At 41.9% G+C, this 18014-nt stretch overlaps 1 protein-coding gene across 1 annotated transcript in view; it reads right to left on the bottom strand.

Annotated features, from left to right (window-relative positions):
* CUNH3orf20 (chromosome unknown C3orf20 homolog) overlaps positions 1-18014 on the bottom strand; it is a 114981-nt gene that overhangs the window by 67041 nt on the left and 29926 nt on the right. Inside the window, exons 5-8 of the mRNA XM_021675761.2 lie at positions 16139-16271; positions 14507-14791; positions 2987-3139; positions 1748-1868 (exon numbers count right to left, since the gene is read on the bottom strand). Coding sequence (XP_021531436.2) covers positions 1748-1868; positions 2987-3139; positions 14507-14791; positions 16139-16271 — 692 coding nt within the window. The remainder of the gene's footprint in view (positions 1-1747; positions 1869-2986; positions 3140-14506; positions 14792-16138; positions 16272-18014) is intronic.

Genomic DNA, 18014 nt, shown 5'->3' with positions numbered 1-18014 from the left:
GGCAGTTCTGGTGACCCATTTTGTATAGATGACACAACTGAGACTCAGAGAAGCTGAGAGGTTTTCAAAAAGTTGCACAGCCAAAGTCTGGCAAACCTGGCCCTAGTACTTAGCTCCTCAGATTCTTATCACAGTTTTCTGCTTGGCCAAACTAACAAACAACTTATGATGCCTGCCTTCAACTGATTTCTAATCTTGGGATTATAAACTTTTCATACAGCTACGAAATGTTAAACATTAAGAAAACAACACAATACACCCCTAGACTGGGGGTCTCAGACCTGGCCAAGCCTCAAAAATGTTTGTGAAAACCACAGAAATCCAAAACTCCTAACATACCAACTGAGTCGGGGTTGCTCTGGGGCCGTGACTGGGATCTGTATTTTATAAAAAGTCCCAGAGGTGATTCTCATATGCAGGCAGAGATGAGAACCTGTTCCTGACATTAATTACCAAGTGACTAATCCAAAGTGTGCGCACTGGGGGAAGACAGAAATGGGTGTGGGATGGGATGCCACAAAGGAGGGAGTTTGGGCAGGGCTTTGAAGGAATTTGGAAGGACAGTTGCACTGGCAAAGAGAGGAAGGGGTGCATTTCAGGCCAGGGGAGTAGGAAAGGTGAGACATGTTCAAGGAATTGAATATTCCTGAGCAGAGGTGTGGTCTGAGGAATCAGAGCATAAGGAGGAGAGTCAGTGGCCAGTGTAGAGGATGAACCGAGAGGATAAGAGACAGGAGACTAAGGGTAGGGGCTGGAGCCCTCCCATGCACTCCAAGAGCCCTTATGGTGGGGCTCTTCATCTGAGGCCAGCTTGAGTAGCTGTTCTGTGATCTTCCTCTGAATTCCAACACTTGCCCTTCTCTCGCAGTTCTTATCTGTGTCTGCCCTGTGTTCTTATTACTCCCTTAGACTTTTGAGTTCCTTGATGGGTTTTGTTTCTCCTTCCATCCTCCAATTGGTGATTCTCAACTGGGGGCAGTTTTGCCCTCCAGAGGCTACATTTGGTGATGCCTGAAGATATTTTTGGTTGTCACAACTGGGAAAGGGGATATTACTAGAATCTAGTGGGATGCTAAACTTCCTACAATGCAGTTATACCAAAGAAGTATCCATCCCAAAATGTCAATAGTGTCAATGATGAGGAACTCTGTCACAGATAAAGTGACAAGCATACTTAATTTCTTTATTAATGTTTATTAATTTATTATTAATAATTCAGCCCTCTTTATTATGTTATTTAATAAATCTTTGGTGAATTATTATCTGAACAGCCAAATGAATGAAAAAAGAGTTTGTATCTATCAGCCACTGTTGACTTCCAGATTTGTTTTATTTTATAGATAACAAAGTTACAAATATCAAAACTGGGGAGACCAACATAGAATTGCTAATTTTTATTATCGCTGCACATAGGCATTAAAAATAAAGCTATCAACTACCATAACTGTTACTTCATCAAACACATTTGAACAGAAAAATAGAACGATATTAATAATAAAAATTACACTGGAAGGATATTACCAAGAAATGTCAGTAAAGCAGCCAATAGTTTAGGCTGGTGAAAAGTTCCCTTCAGTCAGCCTGGACCACCATCCACCAACTTGGGAACCTCTGAATGAGATTACAAGCTCCTTCAGGGCAGGACGCCTCTCTTACAGATAGCCCTGGGCTTTTAATGCTAGGCAGTGCATGGCAGGATGCATTGTCATCCTGTGGCAGTGAGCACCACTGTGCTGCCCATCCCTACCTTGTATTCCAGGGAAAGCAGGGTCTCCGACCTGGAAGTCCAGCTCCATTTGTGGACTACATAGCCCTGCTGGTCATTGATGGTCCCACCTTCCTCATCCAAGATTAAGACATATGGGCAACTAGGAGAGACACAGAAGTGAGTAGCTGCCACCAGGCCCCTGAAGGAAGCTCTCATCAGTGCAGGCTGTGGCAGGTCTGTAAGGAAAGGCAGGTCTGTAAGACTCAGTTCAGGCTGTAGGAATGGTGGAATCCTGCAGGCAGCCTCACTTTCCCCACCTGCTATGGTCTGAGGCCCTTTACCACCTGTTGATGCTACTGGAGGAGCTAAGTCTGAGAGAGATAATGAAGGCTCAGGTCAAACCCAACAGGGGAAGAAATGGAATTTGTGCTCTGTTGCCTAGTAGCCTGATTGTATAATGGGCACCAAGATGGGAAATGGAACACCTATAATGTAAGAGTAACTAATTTCTTCCAAGAACAGTTCCTTATGAAAACCCAGGCAAACCCAGACATGGTGGCTCATGCCTGTAATCCCAGCACTTTGAGGGGCTGAAGCAGGAGGATCGTTTGAGGCTAGGAGTTTGAGATCATCCTGGTCAACATAGTGAAACCTTATCTCTACAAAAAATTAAAAAACTTATCTAGGCATTGTGGCACATGTCTGTAGTCTCAGCTAACCCAGGAGGCTGAGGTGGAAGTATCACTTGAACCCAGGATTTCAAGGCTACAGTGAGCTATAATCATGCCACTGCACTTCAACCTGGGTGACAGAGTGAGAGCAAGACCCTGTCTCAAAACAAAAACAAAAAAGAAAAGCCAGACAATATCAACCTTTGGCTGGGAATAATTTGCACTTCTTTTAAAAGATGCCACAGAAGTAGTGTGTTCATGCTTCTCCTTCACCCACTCCTGGTATAAAACACTTTTTTCCACTAAATAATTCTTCCATTAATATAACTAACAGTCAAGATCTTAGTGCTCTGGGGTACCAAGTGGAATAGGACTTGGGAAGTTGTCCTTATCATTGGCTGTGACACAGACACAGCAAGGAAGGGCTGAGCCTTAAAGTTCCTATGTCCCTACAGAAATTGCCTCAGCCCTGCCTCATTGCCTTACTAGACCTCTAGACACTGCTTGGCTTCTTCTTTAACTAGGGACTCAGAGTCACCACCTCAGTCCTCCCTCCATCACCCTCAGAGGTACTTCCGTGAGACTAGTATTCTCCCAGTCCACTTACCTGGTTTTTAGGTTGTAGTGAACATAGACCTGACCTTCAGCATTGAATAGGGCCAGCAAGGAGGAGCCAGGTATGTCATTAAAGAGGTAGGTGATGGTTCTCCCTCTGCAGCATGTGGGGATCTGACATATAGCGACATTTCCAGAGGGATAGCTGGCAGAAATGTTCAGGTAGAACTAACAAAAAATTTCCCTGGTTCTGCTCTCAGGTGTCCCATTGAAGCAAGTCCACATGTCAAAGTGTTAGCTATTTGGTGCATCATTCTCCATCTTCAAACACCCTTCTTGCATTTTGCATAAGCAACAATTATATGATTATGGAACCCAACGATGCCCTAGCTGCTTTTCTGTATCTTCTTTCTATTTTCTCACAACCACCTTGTGGTACATAATATTATCTTCCTCTCACAGATGAGTAGGGTCCCCCGGGGTCTAAAAGGTTTTCTGAGACATGGAACTTTAGGTGTAAAACCTAAAAAGTCCTAGGTAAAACAGGATGAGTTGGTCACCCTATAGATGAGGAATCTAAGGTGCAGAAAATTATCTGCCCCATTTCACATCACAAAGAAGTGGCAGAGCCAGGATTTGATCGCTGAGGCCAGCAATATTTCTAATGCTGTCAGGCCGCTCCCACTTCTGACCAATCAAGGAGGACAGGTAATGTCTCCTTGTTCATTTTCTAGTAAAGAGGGCCCAAGAAGCACTGGTCCTGACTAAGGAAGACATCGTGTGGGCAGCCACTGTTCTGTGTGCAGGAATTTCACAAGCAGTACCCCAGACAGAGAAGGATTTCAGAATGAAAGCAGAAGAAAAAGAAATAAAGAAAAATGAAGATTCTCAGGGACCTATGGGAAGGCATCAAGCATATCAACATACATATAATAGGAGTCCCAGAAGGAGAGAAAAATGAAGGTACAAGGAATATTTGAAGAAATGATGGCTGAAAATTCCCCAAATTTGATGATATACATGTTTAAGAAGCTTAACGAACTCCAAGTAGGACAAATTCAAAGATATTCTCACTGAGACACATTATAATCCAACTGTCAAAAGACAAATACAAAGAGGGAATCTTGAAAGCAAGACAAAAAAGACTCCTCATATATAAGAGATCTTCAATAAGATTCATGACTGATTTCTTATCAGAAACCACAGGGTTTAGAAGGCAGCAATATGAAATATCTAAAGACCTCAAAGGAAAAAAAAAAACCTGTTGGCCAACAATTCTATATCAAGCAAAATTATCCTTCAAAAATGAAGAAATTAAAACATTCCCAGATAAACAAATATCGAGGAAGTTAATCACTAGTAGACCTGCCCTACAAAAAAAAAAAAAAAAATGCTGAAGGGAATCCTTCAGGCTGAAATGAAAGGACACTAGATAGTGACTCAAATTCATACAAAGAAAAAAAGAACACTAGTAAAATTTACTATATAAGTAACTATAAAATCCTGTATTCTATTTTCAGCATATAATTTTTCTTTTTTCTTTATGATTTGAAAGATAAATCCATAAAACAATAATTGCAAACCTATATTAATGGGTACACAATATAAAATATAATTTCTGATAAAAACATAAAGGGGGACATATAGAACTATATAGGAGCAGAGTTTTATATACTATTGTGGCTAAGTTATTAATTCAAACTAGAGTGTTAATTGTAATACCCAGGTATATTAGTTTTCTAGGGCTATCATAACAAAGTGCTATGGCTAAAAGCAACATAAATTTATAATCTCACAGTTCCAGAGGCTAAACATCCAAGATCAAGGTGTCAACAGGGTTATAGTTTGGAAGGCTCTGGGGAAGAATCATTCCCTGCCGCTTATAGTTTCTGGTGGTTGCCAGATATCATTTGGTATTCTTTGGATTGTACATGCATCATTTCAATCTCTGCTCCAGTCATCACATGGCTTTCTTCTGTGTGTCTGCGTGTATCTGGGTGTCTGTTTTCTTTTCTTATAAGGATACCAATCACTGCAGTAGGGCCCACCCCAACAATATGACTGCATCTTAAAAATTACATCTTCAGAGCCCCTATTTCCAAAAGTACTAATATTCTGAGGTTCCATGTGGATACAAATTTTGGGAGACACCATTCAACTCATTGTACCAAGACAACCCTAGGGAAATAACTTAAAAATATGGAGAAAAGGAAATGAGAAGTAAATCAAAATGGCATGCTACAAAAAGTCAGATACAAAAGGAGGAAGTAATGAAGAAACCAAGAAACAAAGATGCTATAAGACATATAGAAAACAAATTAAAAAATTAAAAGAATTAAGTCCTACTGTATCAGCAATTACTTTAAACAGAAGTAGATTAAACTCTCTAATCAAAAAGTCCAGAGCTGAGGCATGAGAATCACTTGAGCCCAGGAGGTGGAGGCTGCAGTAAGCCAAGGTCGCGCCACTAAACTCCAGCCTGGGAGATAGAGCAAGACTCAATCTCAAATTAAAAAAAAAAAAAAAGGCTGGCAGGATAAATTTTTAAAAACCAAAACATGATTCAACATATGCTGTGTCTAAGAGACTCACTTTAGATCCAAAGACACAACTTGGTTGAAAGTGAAATGATGGAAAAAGATATTCTATGCAAGTTGTAACCAAAATAGAGTAGGGGTGAATATGCTAATGTCATGCAAAATAGATGTTAAGTTAAACATTTTTACAAGTGACAAAGAAGGACATTACATATTGAGAAAAGGGTGAATACCTCAAGAATATGTAACAATTATAGAGATACACACACCTAATAAAAGAGCCTCAAGATACATAAATTAATAACCTGACATAATTAAAGGAAGAAATAGTTCTACAAAAATAGTTGGAGACTTCACTACCTTATGTTCAATAATGGATAGAACAACTAGACAGAAGATCAATAAAGAAATAGAAACCTTACACCGTATGCAGTGGCTCATGCCTGTAATCCCAGAACTTTGGAAGACCAAGGCAGATGGATTACCTGAGGTCAGGAGTTCGAGACCAGCCTGGCCAACATGGTGAAACCCCGTCTCTATTAAAATATACAAAAAAATTAGCTGGATATGGTGGTGCACACCTGTAATCCCAGCTACTCAGGAGGCTGAGGCAGGGGAATCACTTGAACCCGGGAGGCAGAGGTTGCAGTGAGCCAAGACTGCACCACTGCACTCCAGCCTGGGTGAAAGAGTGAGACTGCAGCTCAAAAAAAAGAAAGAGAGAAAGAAGGAAGAAAGGAAGGAAGGAAATAAATAGAGGACTCAAACAACATTACTAACCAACTAGAACTAATAGGAACATACAGAATCCCACCCAACAACAACAGAACACATATTCTTCTCACATTCACATGGATCATTCTCCAGTACAGACAATATGTTAGGCCACAAAACAGGTCTCAATAAATTTTAAAAGACTGAAAGCATAGAAAGTATCTCCTTTGATCACAATGGAATGAAACTAGAAATCACTAACAAAAGAAAATGGGAAAGATTCACAAATACATGAGAATTAACACAAAAACAACAGATGGATAAAGAAATCACAAGGAAAATTGTAAAATACTTTGAAATGAATAAAAACAAAACACAGCATATCAAAACTTATCAGAGAAAGGCAAAGCAGCACTCAGAAATTTATAGCTATAAATACCAACATTAAAATAAAAGAAAGATCTCAAATTAATAACCCAATTTTCTACCTTAAGGGACTAGAAAAAGAAGGGCAAATTGAAGCAAAGCTAGCAGATGGAGGAAAACAATAAAGATCAGAGTGGAGAAAAACAGAATAGAGAACAGAAAAATAGAACCAACAAAACTAAAAGTTGGGTCTTTGATAAATTGATAAAGCACAAACTTCTAGTAGACAGATTAAAAAAACAAACAAACAGAGAAAGGTTTAAATTCCTAAAATCAGAAATGAAAGTGGGCCTTAAATAAAAAATATCCTAATACAATAATACAAACAGCTGTACACCATAAAGTTAGATAACCTAGATGGACAAATTCCTAGAAACACATAAACTACCAGAAGTGACACAAAAAAAGTAAAAAATCTAAATAGAACTATAGCAAGTAAAGAGATTAAATCATTAATGAAAAATCTCCCAACAAAGAAAAGCCTAGGACCAGATAGATTCACTGGTGAATTCTACCAGATATTTAAAGAATACCAATCCTCCTCAAGCTCTTCCAAAAAACAGAAGAGCAGACCTGAACACTTCCTAACTCATTCTATTAGGCCAGGGTTATCTTGATACCAAAGCCAGACAAATACATAAAAAGAAAACTTCCCATATCTCTTACGAATATAAACATAAAACAACTTAACAAAATACCACCAAACCAAATTCAGCAGCATCAAAAGGATTATACACTGTGACCAAGTGGGGTTTATCCCAGGAATGCAAGTATGGTTCAACATACAAAAATCAATTTAATGTTCCATAGTAATAGAATGGTGGGAGGGGAATCATGATCATCTTAATTGATGCAGAAAAAGCATTTGACAAAATTCAATACCCTTTCATGATTAAAAAGCACTCAACAACTTCAAAATAGAAGGGAACTCCCTTCATATTAAGAGCCATATATGAAAAAACTCACAACTAACATCATAATCAATGGTAAAAGAGTAAACTTTTCCTCTAAGATAAAGAACAAGACAAGCAGGCCTGCTTTCACCAATTCTATTCAAGATTGTACTGGAAGTTCTGGCCACAGCACTTAGCAACAAAAAGAAATAAAAAGACTCAAAATTGAAAAGGAAGAAGTAAAATTACCTCTGTTTGCAGATGACATGATTTTATATATAGAAAATTCTAAAGAGTCCACACAAAAAAATCTAGAAGAAATAAATTTAGAAAAGTTACAGATATAAGATCAACACACACAAAAGAGTTGTCTCCAAGAACACAGGCTGTCTTTCCACTTATTTAAGTCTTCTTTAAATTAATTTGGCAATGTTTTGTAGTTTGCCATGTACAAGTTCTGTACTACCTTGTTATTTATTTGTTCTTGTTTATACAGCATTTTGTATTGCTTGTTGCCAGTGCTCATGGGTTGGAAGAATTAATATTGTTGACTGGTGTGGCTCATCCTGTAATCCTAGCACTTTGGGAGGCCGAGGTAAACAGGCCACTTGAGGTCAGGAGTTCGAAAGCAGCCTGGCCAACATGGCAAAACCCCGTCTCTAATAAAAACACAAAAATTAGCTGGAAGTGGTGGTGCGCACCCACAGTCCCAGCTATCTGGGAGGCTGAGGCAGGAGAATCGCTTGAACCCGTGAGGTAGAGGTTGCAGTGAGCTGAGATGGGACCACTGCATTCCAGCCTGGGTGACAAAGCAAGACTCTGTCTCAAAAAAAAAAAAAAAAAAAGAATTGTTAATGGCATTACTCCCCAAAGGGATCTACAGAATCAATGCAATGCCTATCAGAATCTTATTGGCTTTTTTTTTTTTTTTTTGTAGAAATGGAAAACCTGACCTGAAAATTTACATGAAATTTTAAGAGACTCCAAGCAACCAAAATAGTCTTGAAAAGAGTAAAACAGGGAGGACTCACATTATCTTATTTCAAAACTTACTATAAAACTACAATAACCAAAACAGTGTGGTACTGGCATAAAGACAGACATATATGTCAATGGCTTAGAATTGACAGACCAAAGATAAACCCATACATCTACAGTCAATTGATTTTTCACAACAGTGCCATGACCATTCAATGAGGAAAGAATGCCTCTTCAATAAATGGTACTGGAACAATTAGCTATCCACATGCAAAGGAAAGAAATTGGAACCTTATCTTATACCACATGCAAAAATTAACTCAAAATGCTTCAAACACCACAGAGCTGTAAGTATAAACCTTTTAGAAGAAAACACAGGAGGCCGGGTGTGGTGGTTTACTCCCATAATCCCAGCACTTTGGGAGGTGGAGGTGGGCAGATCACCTGAGGTTGGGAGTTTGAGACCAGCCTGACCAACATGGAGAAACCCCGTCTCTACTAAAAATACAAAATTAGCTGGGCCTGGTGGTACACGCCTGTAATCCTAGCTACTTGGGAGGCTGAGGCAGGAGAATCGCTTGAACCTGGGAGACAGAGGTTTTGGTGAGCCGAGATTGTGCCATTGCATTCTAGCCTGGGCAACAAGAGTGAAACGCCATCTCAAAAAATAAAAAAAATAAGAAAACACAGGAATAAATCTTAATAACCTTGGATTTGGTGATGGTTTTTTAGACATGAAGCCAAATGCATAAGAAGCAAAGAAAGGTAGAAAAAAAATGGACTTCATCAAAATTTAAAAGCTTTTGTGCATTAAATGATGCTACTAAGAGAGTGAAAAGACATCAAACAGTATAGGAAAAAATACTTGCAAATCATATATTTGATAAGCATCTAGTATCTATGCACAATATATAAAGAACCCTTACAACTCATTTTAAAAAAGACAACTCAATGAAAACGTGAGCAAGGTCAAGAACTTCAATACACATTTCTCCAAAGAAAATATACCAAATACACACACACACACACACACACACACACACACACACACACACACGAAAAGATGCTCCATGCCATTCATCATTAGGTAAATATAAGTCAAAGCCATAGTGAGATACTACTCACATCCAGTAGAATAAATGAATGAATTGAACATTGAGACGGGTCTGAGGTCTAAAGCTGCCCTGTGCAAACCAATTACAGCTTAGAGCTTTATGATATTCCCAGGGCAGATGTATCATTTTTGCCTGAGAGCTTGACCAGCAATGTCTATGAAAACAGAGTCAACTGCTGAGCCCAGTGTTTTATGGAAGACAGTAGGTAAAAGAAGAGTTTTCCAAACATTTTCTGTACTTGAGAGGGATCAGATAGCTGCACATGTGTTCTGACCATTTGAACACAGTGACACAGAATTTCTCCTTAAAGATCACTGGATTTAACTTCCTCATAATCAAGGGAAGTGAGGCAGAGATGAAGTGACTTGTGCAGGGTCACCAAAAAGAACTGAGCCTAGAGTCCTGGTCTTTTAGGACTCCCAAAGAGAAGAGCATTATTTGCCAAGATGTGATCATTGCTGGGGTGTGAGTCAAAATTGCCAGTAGCAATGGATCAAAAGTTTGGGGGTCTCTTAGACCATGCTGGCTCTCTTAGACAAGTTGGGGGTTGGGAGGTGCCGAGAATTCTGGGACAAGTGAGAGAAGAGATTTCTGCAGGCTAGGGTACTGTGCTCTTATAATACACACATCCACCCTCCTTTCTGATGCCCCGATAGATGACTAATTCATAGACACAGCTTCACGAGAAGCTCAGGGAGATCATCCTATTAAATGCATCGAAGAGTCAGAAAAGAAGTGGGGGTGGGGCACAAGCCATGGCAAGCAGCAGCTGCTCTTGAAGGAGTCAGCTGTGCAATACTGGAGGATGCGCTGCAGGCAGGGCCGAGCAGAGTGTGATGAATGGATTCATTTACAGTCTGAGAAACAATAAGACTTCTTTGACAGAGCACTTAAATCCTGAATTCCCAGTTCAGTCAAGAGGAAGCCAAAGGAAGCAAGGGGGCTGCTGCCAGGCGAGCCTGGTTGTGGGGCTTGGCCTTTGTGAAAGTGGTTGAGACAGCCCAGAGACCCGTTCTCTCCTCCAAGAAGAGGAGCACGGGATTTTGAGTGCCCAGTGATTTTATTATTAAAGTGAGATCCACTTCCATCACCCTCTACCCTGCCCTCTGCAGGAGAAAATAATCCTTGGGTGTAAAAATGGTACCCAAGAGAGGACCCTAAATTGAGGCAAGGAGGCCCTGAACCCAGGCCTAGCTTAACCACAGAATTCCTTCTGTGGCATAGAGTCAGTCACATCATGCCTTTAGATCTCAGTTTTCCCATTTCTACAGCAAAGGGGCAGAAACAAATAACCACTTCTTCCATCCATGACATTTTACATAACTCTATACCACATAACCTGGAGTAAGTGCTTTGCCTTCTCTGGCCTTAGAGTTCTTGTGGCCAAATGAATGAGCCATCTGTGAGCTGGTCAAGCTCTAGAACATGTTGGGTTTGGGCAACAGGACCCTCACAAAAACACAGGATACAAGGTGACTTCCTACCCAGACATTCTCTAAAGGGAGCCCTCTTTTGCTTTCACCACCCAAATTCAAACTCCTTCTCTTCACTTTAGAAGTAGCAATTAAAATTGCTCCCTAGATGGGAACTTTAACTTTAGCTCCTCCCTAGAGGGGAACTTTAACTTTAGCTCCTCCCTAGAGGGGAAATTTAATTGTTCCTTCTATGGAGCAACTTTAATTGCTCCTTCTAAAGTGAAGAGAAGGAGTTTGAATTTGGGTGGTGAAAGCAAAAGAGGGCTCCCTTTAGAGAATGTCTGGGTAGGAAGTCACCTTGTATCCTGTATTTTTGTGGGGATCCTGTTGCCCAAACCCAACCTGTTCTAGAGCTTGACCAGCTCATAGATGTCTCATTCATTTGGCTACAATGACAAACCTACAGCCAATATCATATTGAATGGGCAAAAGCTGGAAGAATTCCCTTTGAAATCAGGCACTAGACAAGGGTGCCCTCTCTCATCACTCCTATTCAATATAGTATTGGAAGTTCTAGCCAGAGCAATCAGGCAAGAAAAAGAAATAAAGGGTATTCAATTAGGAAAGGAGGAAGTCAAACTGTCTCTATTTGCAGAGGACACAATTTTATAGTTAGGATACCACATCGTCTCAGCCCAAAATCTTCTCAAACTGATAAGCAACTTCAGCAAAGTCTCAGGATACAAAATCAATGTGCAGACATCACAAGCATTCCTATAGACCAATAACAGACAAACATAGAGCCAAATCAAGAGCGAACTCCCATTCACAATTGCTACAAAGAGAATAAAATACCTAGGAATACAACTAACAAAGGATGTAAAGGACCTTTTCAAGGAGAACTACAAACCACTGCTCAACGAAATAAGATGACACAAACAGATGGAAAAACATTCCATATTCATGGTTAGGAAGAATCAATATTGTGAAAATGGCCATACTGCCCAAAGTAATTTATAGACTCAATGCTATCCCCATCAAGTTACCAATTACCTTCTTCACACAACTAGAAAAAAAACACTTTAAACGTCATATGGAATCACAAGAGAGCCCACATAGCCAAGACAATCCTAAACAAAAAGAACAAAGCTGGAGGCATCACACTACCAGACTTCAAACTATACTACAAGGCTACGGTAATCAAAACAGCATGGTACTGGTACCAAAACAGAGACATAGACCAATGGATCAGAACAGAGGCCTCAGAAGCAACACCACACATCCACAACCATCTGATCTTTGACAAACCTGACAAAAACAAGCAATGGGGAAAGGACTCCATGTTTAATAAATGGTGTTGGGAAAACAGGCTAACCATGTGCAAAAAGCTAAAACTGGACCCCTTCCTTACACCTTACACTAAAATTAACTCCAGATGGATTAAAGATTTAAACATAAAACCTAACACCATAAAAACACTAGAAGAAAACCTAGGCAAAACCATTCAGGACATAGGCATAGTCAAGGACTTCATGACTAAAACACCAAAAGCAATGGCAATGAAAACCAAAATAGACAAATGGGATCTAATTAAAATTCAGAGCTTCTGTACACAAAAGAAACCATCATTAGAGTGAACCAGCAACCAACAGAATGGGAAAAAATTTTTGCAGTCTATGCATCTGACAAAGGGCTAATATCCAGAATCTACAAAGAACTAAAACAGATATACAAGAAAAAAACAAACATACCTATTCAAAAGTGGGCAAAGGATATGAACCGATACTTTTCAAAAGAAGACATATATGAGGCCAAAAAAATATGAAAAAATGCTCATCATCACTGGTCATTAGAGAAATGCAAATCAAAACCACATTGAGATACCATCTCACGCTAGTTAGAATGGTGATCACTGAAAAGTCTGGAAACAACAGATGCTGGAGAGGATGTGGAGAAATAGGAACACTCTTACACAGTTGGTGGGAGTGTAAATTAGTTCAACTATTGTGGAAGACAGTGTGGCGATTTCTCAAGGATCTAGAAATAGAAATTCTATTTGACCCAGCAATCCCATTACTGGGCATATACCCAAAGAACTATAAATCATTCTACTATAAAGACACATGCACACATATGTTCACTGCAGCCCTATGTACAATAGCAAAGACCTGAAACCAAATGCCCTGTCCCCAAATGCCCTGTCCCCTGTCCCCAAATGCCCATCAATGATAAACTGGACAAAGAAAATGTGGCATATATACACCATGGAATACTATGCAGCCATAAAAAAAACTATGAGTTTGTGTCCTTTGCAGGGACTTGGATGAATCTAGAAACCATCATTCTCAGCAAACTGACACAAGAACAGAAAACTAAACACTGCATGTTCTCACTCACAGGTGGGTGTTGAACTATGAGAACATGTGGTCTTAGGGAGAAGAGCATCACACACTGGGGGCAGTTGGAGGGGGTGGCTAGGGAAGGGAGAGCGGGGGGTAGGGAGGGTGGGGAGGGATAACATGGGGAGAAATGGAGAAATGCTGGATATAATATGCACCTATGCACTTGACCTGCACTTGTACCCCAGAACCTAAAGTAAAAATTTTAAAAAAAAAGTTGCTCCCTCTGAAGTACAAATGATCCATTCACTTCATTATCTGAATACCTTGCACATGATAGATACTCAATACACATCTCTGAATGAAGAAAATAATTGGACTCAAATCACTCTTAGGTATGCATAGCCCTCAAGGCTCACCCTCCAAAGAGATTTGTCTTTTCAAACCCAGATCCAAAGACAGGCTTTGGAGGTTGGTAAACGCCCTGCAATCACTGGTAACGCCTTACAGGCATGTGTATATAAGTGCTCATTTCTAGAGAGAAGGTCTATAACTCTCATCGGATTCTCAAAGAGAAAATGTGTCTCCTTTTGTTGCTCCCCAACCCAAGCTAGGGACCCAGCTCACACTATGCTCATGAGCCTGGGCAGACCTCAGCAGCAGAGCAGTCATGGCCCAGGAAATAGCGCATTTGGGGTGAGGTCTCAGGCTCCAAGGATGTGTATGGGTGAAGTATGCAAGGACCACAGAGCTTAACCACTGAGCCAGGGACAAAAGGATGAAGGTTCCCAATTGTTTAGGGCCTCCTAGCTCCCTCCTCTCCATTGGAGATGATTTGTTTTGTGTCTTTAACCTCATCTCACCTGAGAGGTCCTCAAAGGCAGGGACTTTGCATTCCCAGCCTGCACTAACAAGCTTCTCACAGGAAGCTGGGGTTTGGTATGTTCATGTTGATCTGAACTGAACTTAAAATTTGTTACTTCTTCCTCTGACCTCCCCAGTCTGACCTAGACAAACTCTTAATACCCAGGAGACCCATCACCAGGCTTCTCCGATAACTAAAGAGGCTAAGGAAATATTTAGGCTGTGTCAAGTCCCGGACTTTGCTGGGGTTGAGTAGCTGGGGCGAAATAGTGGCACCAAATAAAAGGATACTAAACAAAGGAGGAGCCATCATAGAAGGTGTAATGCAATTTAAAGGCCTTCTTGGGCACCTTCCCCTCTTGAGATTGCTGACTAAAGAGAAGATGGTGGGGAGAAGATAGTTGAGGGGTGGGGGTGAGAGTCTGAGCACTTGCAGTGGGAGGGTAATGTAAACTCTGGGTCTGAGAGTCTCCTTTACGGGGCGACGTTAGATGAGAGGGCATCTTTGCCTTGTAGTTTCGTAAGATCATGGGGTTGGAGATATTCTTCCCTTTCCATGTGACCTTTTCGGCTTCTCTGCAGAGAAGGAGACCAACATATTTTCAGCCTCTTGGTTCTCACTCACCAGGGATGCTCTCTACAGCCCCTCCTTAGTGCCCAAGCCCCCATCCCATTCCCCTGTCCCCAAAGTACACATCCCCAACCCATGCTCCTTGGTCCATAAAGGTAGTTTTTGGGAAGAACTGGGAGTTCCCACTCTATCTCTAAGAAGAGCCCTTACCTGATTTCCACCTGAGCCTGAGGGTGAGGACCTATAGAGTGGGACTGTGGGTAGAAGTTGCCAGAGGGTTGGGAGGATCCTGGGGTTTTGAAGACCTTGCTCACACTAGCTCCTGAGGTTTCGGAGAAGAGAATTTTCTTTCAGAGTGTCACAGTGAGGAGGCAAACTGAGTGGCTGTCCTCTCCCCATGTGCTGGCCCAGTGACCCCAGGAAACATATATGACTAAGCTATTAGATGTGAACAGGTGCTTAAATCCTTTACAGACAATGGCCTGGGCCCTCAGAGAAATGTTGAGTAAATTGTGAGAGCTTGTGGGATGGACCCACAGAATGATAAAAACCACTAATCACCCATGTCAAGGGTCTTTTTGGTTTGTTTTCAGAGGTTTTTGTTTGTCTTGTAGAACATCAAGCAAATTAAGAAACAAACAGTCAGCCGAGGCGGGTGGATCACGAGGTCAAGAGATCGAGACCATCCCAGTCAACATGGTGAAACCCCGTCTCTACTAAAAATACAAAAAATTAGCTGGGCATGGTGGCGCGTGCCTGTAATCCCAGCTACTCAGGAGGCTGAGGCAGGAGAATTGCCTGAATCCGGGAGGCGGAGGTTGCGGTGAGCCGAGATCGCGCCATTGCACTCCAGCCTGGGTAACAAGCGAAACTCTGTCTCAAAAAAAAAAAAAAAAAGAAAAGAAACAAACAGTCAGAGAACAAGAGCCCTAACTGCAAGGAATCACACAAAGGGGTGTCCCCAGCAAGGTGCTGAGGAGGCGGAGAGCATTACTGGGCAGGGGCAGGAGGCAGGCCACCGGAGCTGCATGAGCTCAGGCAATTCCTTACCCACATAACTGCTTAGGCTGCCTCAGTTTCCCCATCCACAAAATGGGCATCAATCCTGTCTTCCTTGCATGGTTGCAGTGATGTTGTAGGGAGGATGGTGAGCAGGGAAGGACAGGAGTGTGTGTGTCTGTGAGGGTTGCTGCACCTGTGGCTGTTGTGGGGAGTACCACATAACCCATGCTCCCAGGTGGCATGTTTCACACTCCTGTGACTGTCCACTCACATACAAGCAGGGGCTCCCAGCTGGGGTTGGGCTTTCAGAGAACCCCTGCCTCCCCCGACCCAAGCACTGAGGTGCTCACATGTGGCGACACAGCTCCTGCAGCTTCTTCCTGGCCTCGGGGCAGGGGTCACTGAACTCCAGGTTGTTGGCAGAGGTTCCCACTCCTTGATGCAGGGGCGGCATGCTGACATCTTCTGCAGTTCTAGACTTCCCTGTAGTTGGAGGGGAAGAAGTTAGGGAGCTGCCCAAGACCATGGGAACCCACCTTTTGCATCAACGTGACCTGGATGTGAGGCCTGGAGTCAAAGGAGATCGTTTTGGAGCTTTAAAATCTGTCTCACTGGATTTTGGAGCTGCATGGGCCCTGTAACCCCTTTGTTTTGGCCAATTTTTCCATTTGGAAAGGCTGTATTTACCCAATACCTGCACCCCCACTGAATCTAGGAAATAACTAGCTTGCTTTTGATTTTACAGGCTCATAGGTGGAAGGAATTTGCCTCGCCTCAGATGAGACTTTGGACTGTGGACTTTTGGGTTAATGCTGAAACAAGTTAAGACTTTGGGGGACTGTTGGGAAGGCATGATTGGTTTTGAAATGTGAGGACATGGTCATGTGCAGAGGCTCATGCCTGTAATCCCAGCACTTTGGGAGGTTGAGGTTGGCAGATCACCTGAGGTCAGGAGTTTGAGACCAGCCTGGCCAACATGGTGAAACCCCATCTATACTAAAAATACAAAAATTAGCTGAGTGTGCTGGTGTGCACCTATATAGTTCCAGCTACTCAGGAGGCTGAGGCAGGAGAATCTCTTGAACCTGGGAGGTGGAGATTGCAGTGAACCAAGATCACATCATTGCACTCTAGCCTGGGTAACAGAGTGAGACTCCATCTAAAAAAAAAAAAAAAAGAAATGTGAGGACATGAGATTTGGAGGAGTCAGGGGCAGAATGACATTGTTTGGCTGTGTCCCCACCCAAATCTTAACTTGAATTGTCTCTCTCAGAATTCCAATGTGTTGTAGGAGAGACCTGGGGAAAGTAACTGAAGTATGGGGGTGATCTTTCCCATGTTATTCTCATGACAGTGAATAAGTCTCATGAGATCTGATGTGTTTATCAGGCGTTTCTGCTTTTGCTTTCTCATTTTCTCTTGCCACCGCCATGTAAGAAGTGCCTTTCACTTCTCACCATGATTCTCAGGCCTCCTCAGCCATGTAGAACTATAAGTCCAATTAAACCTCTTTTTTTTTCCCCAAATCTTAGATATGTCTTTATTAGCAGCGTGAAAACTAATACAGGAGGGGTTTCAGAAAATGTTTTCTCAAGACATTGTGTTCACCAGGGGACACAGGGCTGGGAAGAGCAGAAGAGTGGCATCCTTTAAGTATCAGAATATTGGGGGTAGCATTGATACTCCCCAGGAATTGTTGATTGGTCAGTTATCAAACAGAAATGTTACTCATACTGCGAGTCATCTATGAAGGATGTGTCAGGGACTGACTTGTGCAAAGTGATGAGACTGGCCATGTCTCCCAGGGTGTCCTCAGGCAGTTGTCAGGTGGTATGAACATGTGGTCATGTGGAGTTGTGGTGGCAATCCTCCTACCATAGGTTCCAGGGTCATCTGTTTAGTCATTTGTGTCAGGTCCTGCCTATACTGAACCTCTGACTCCCACCCAGCTGCAGCCTCGAAGTATGTAGGCTCAACTTCACCTTGGATTTGAGGATAAAACCTGGCTTTGGGTGAGGGCATTTCTCAGGCTCTAACTGAAGCTCTGAGGACCTAGGAATGGAGCCTTCCTTGCTGCCGGGGAAGCCTGGGGGTTCTAGCCAGTGCTTGAGGACCATCTCTGGTATCTGCTACCCTGAGTTGTTCCTGGTCCTTCCTCCACTTCTTCTGTCAACAGGGGACAGAGACTGAACCCTGAGCTCAAACCTAGGGCCTGAGGTTCAGTTA

This window comes from Aotus nancymaae, unplaced genomic scaffold (assembly GCF_030222135.1).
Source record: "Aotus nancymaae isolate 86718 unplaced genomic scaffold, 86718_ANA_hifiasm-v0.15.2.pri h1tg000046l, whole genome shotgun sequence".
Lineage (NCBI taxonomy): Eukaryota > Metazoa > Chordata > Mammalia > Primates > Aotidae > Aotus > Aotus nancymaae.
This window is presented reverse-complemented; position numbering and strand designations above follow the sequence as displayed.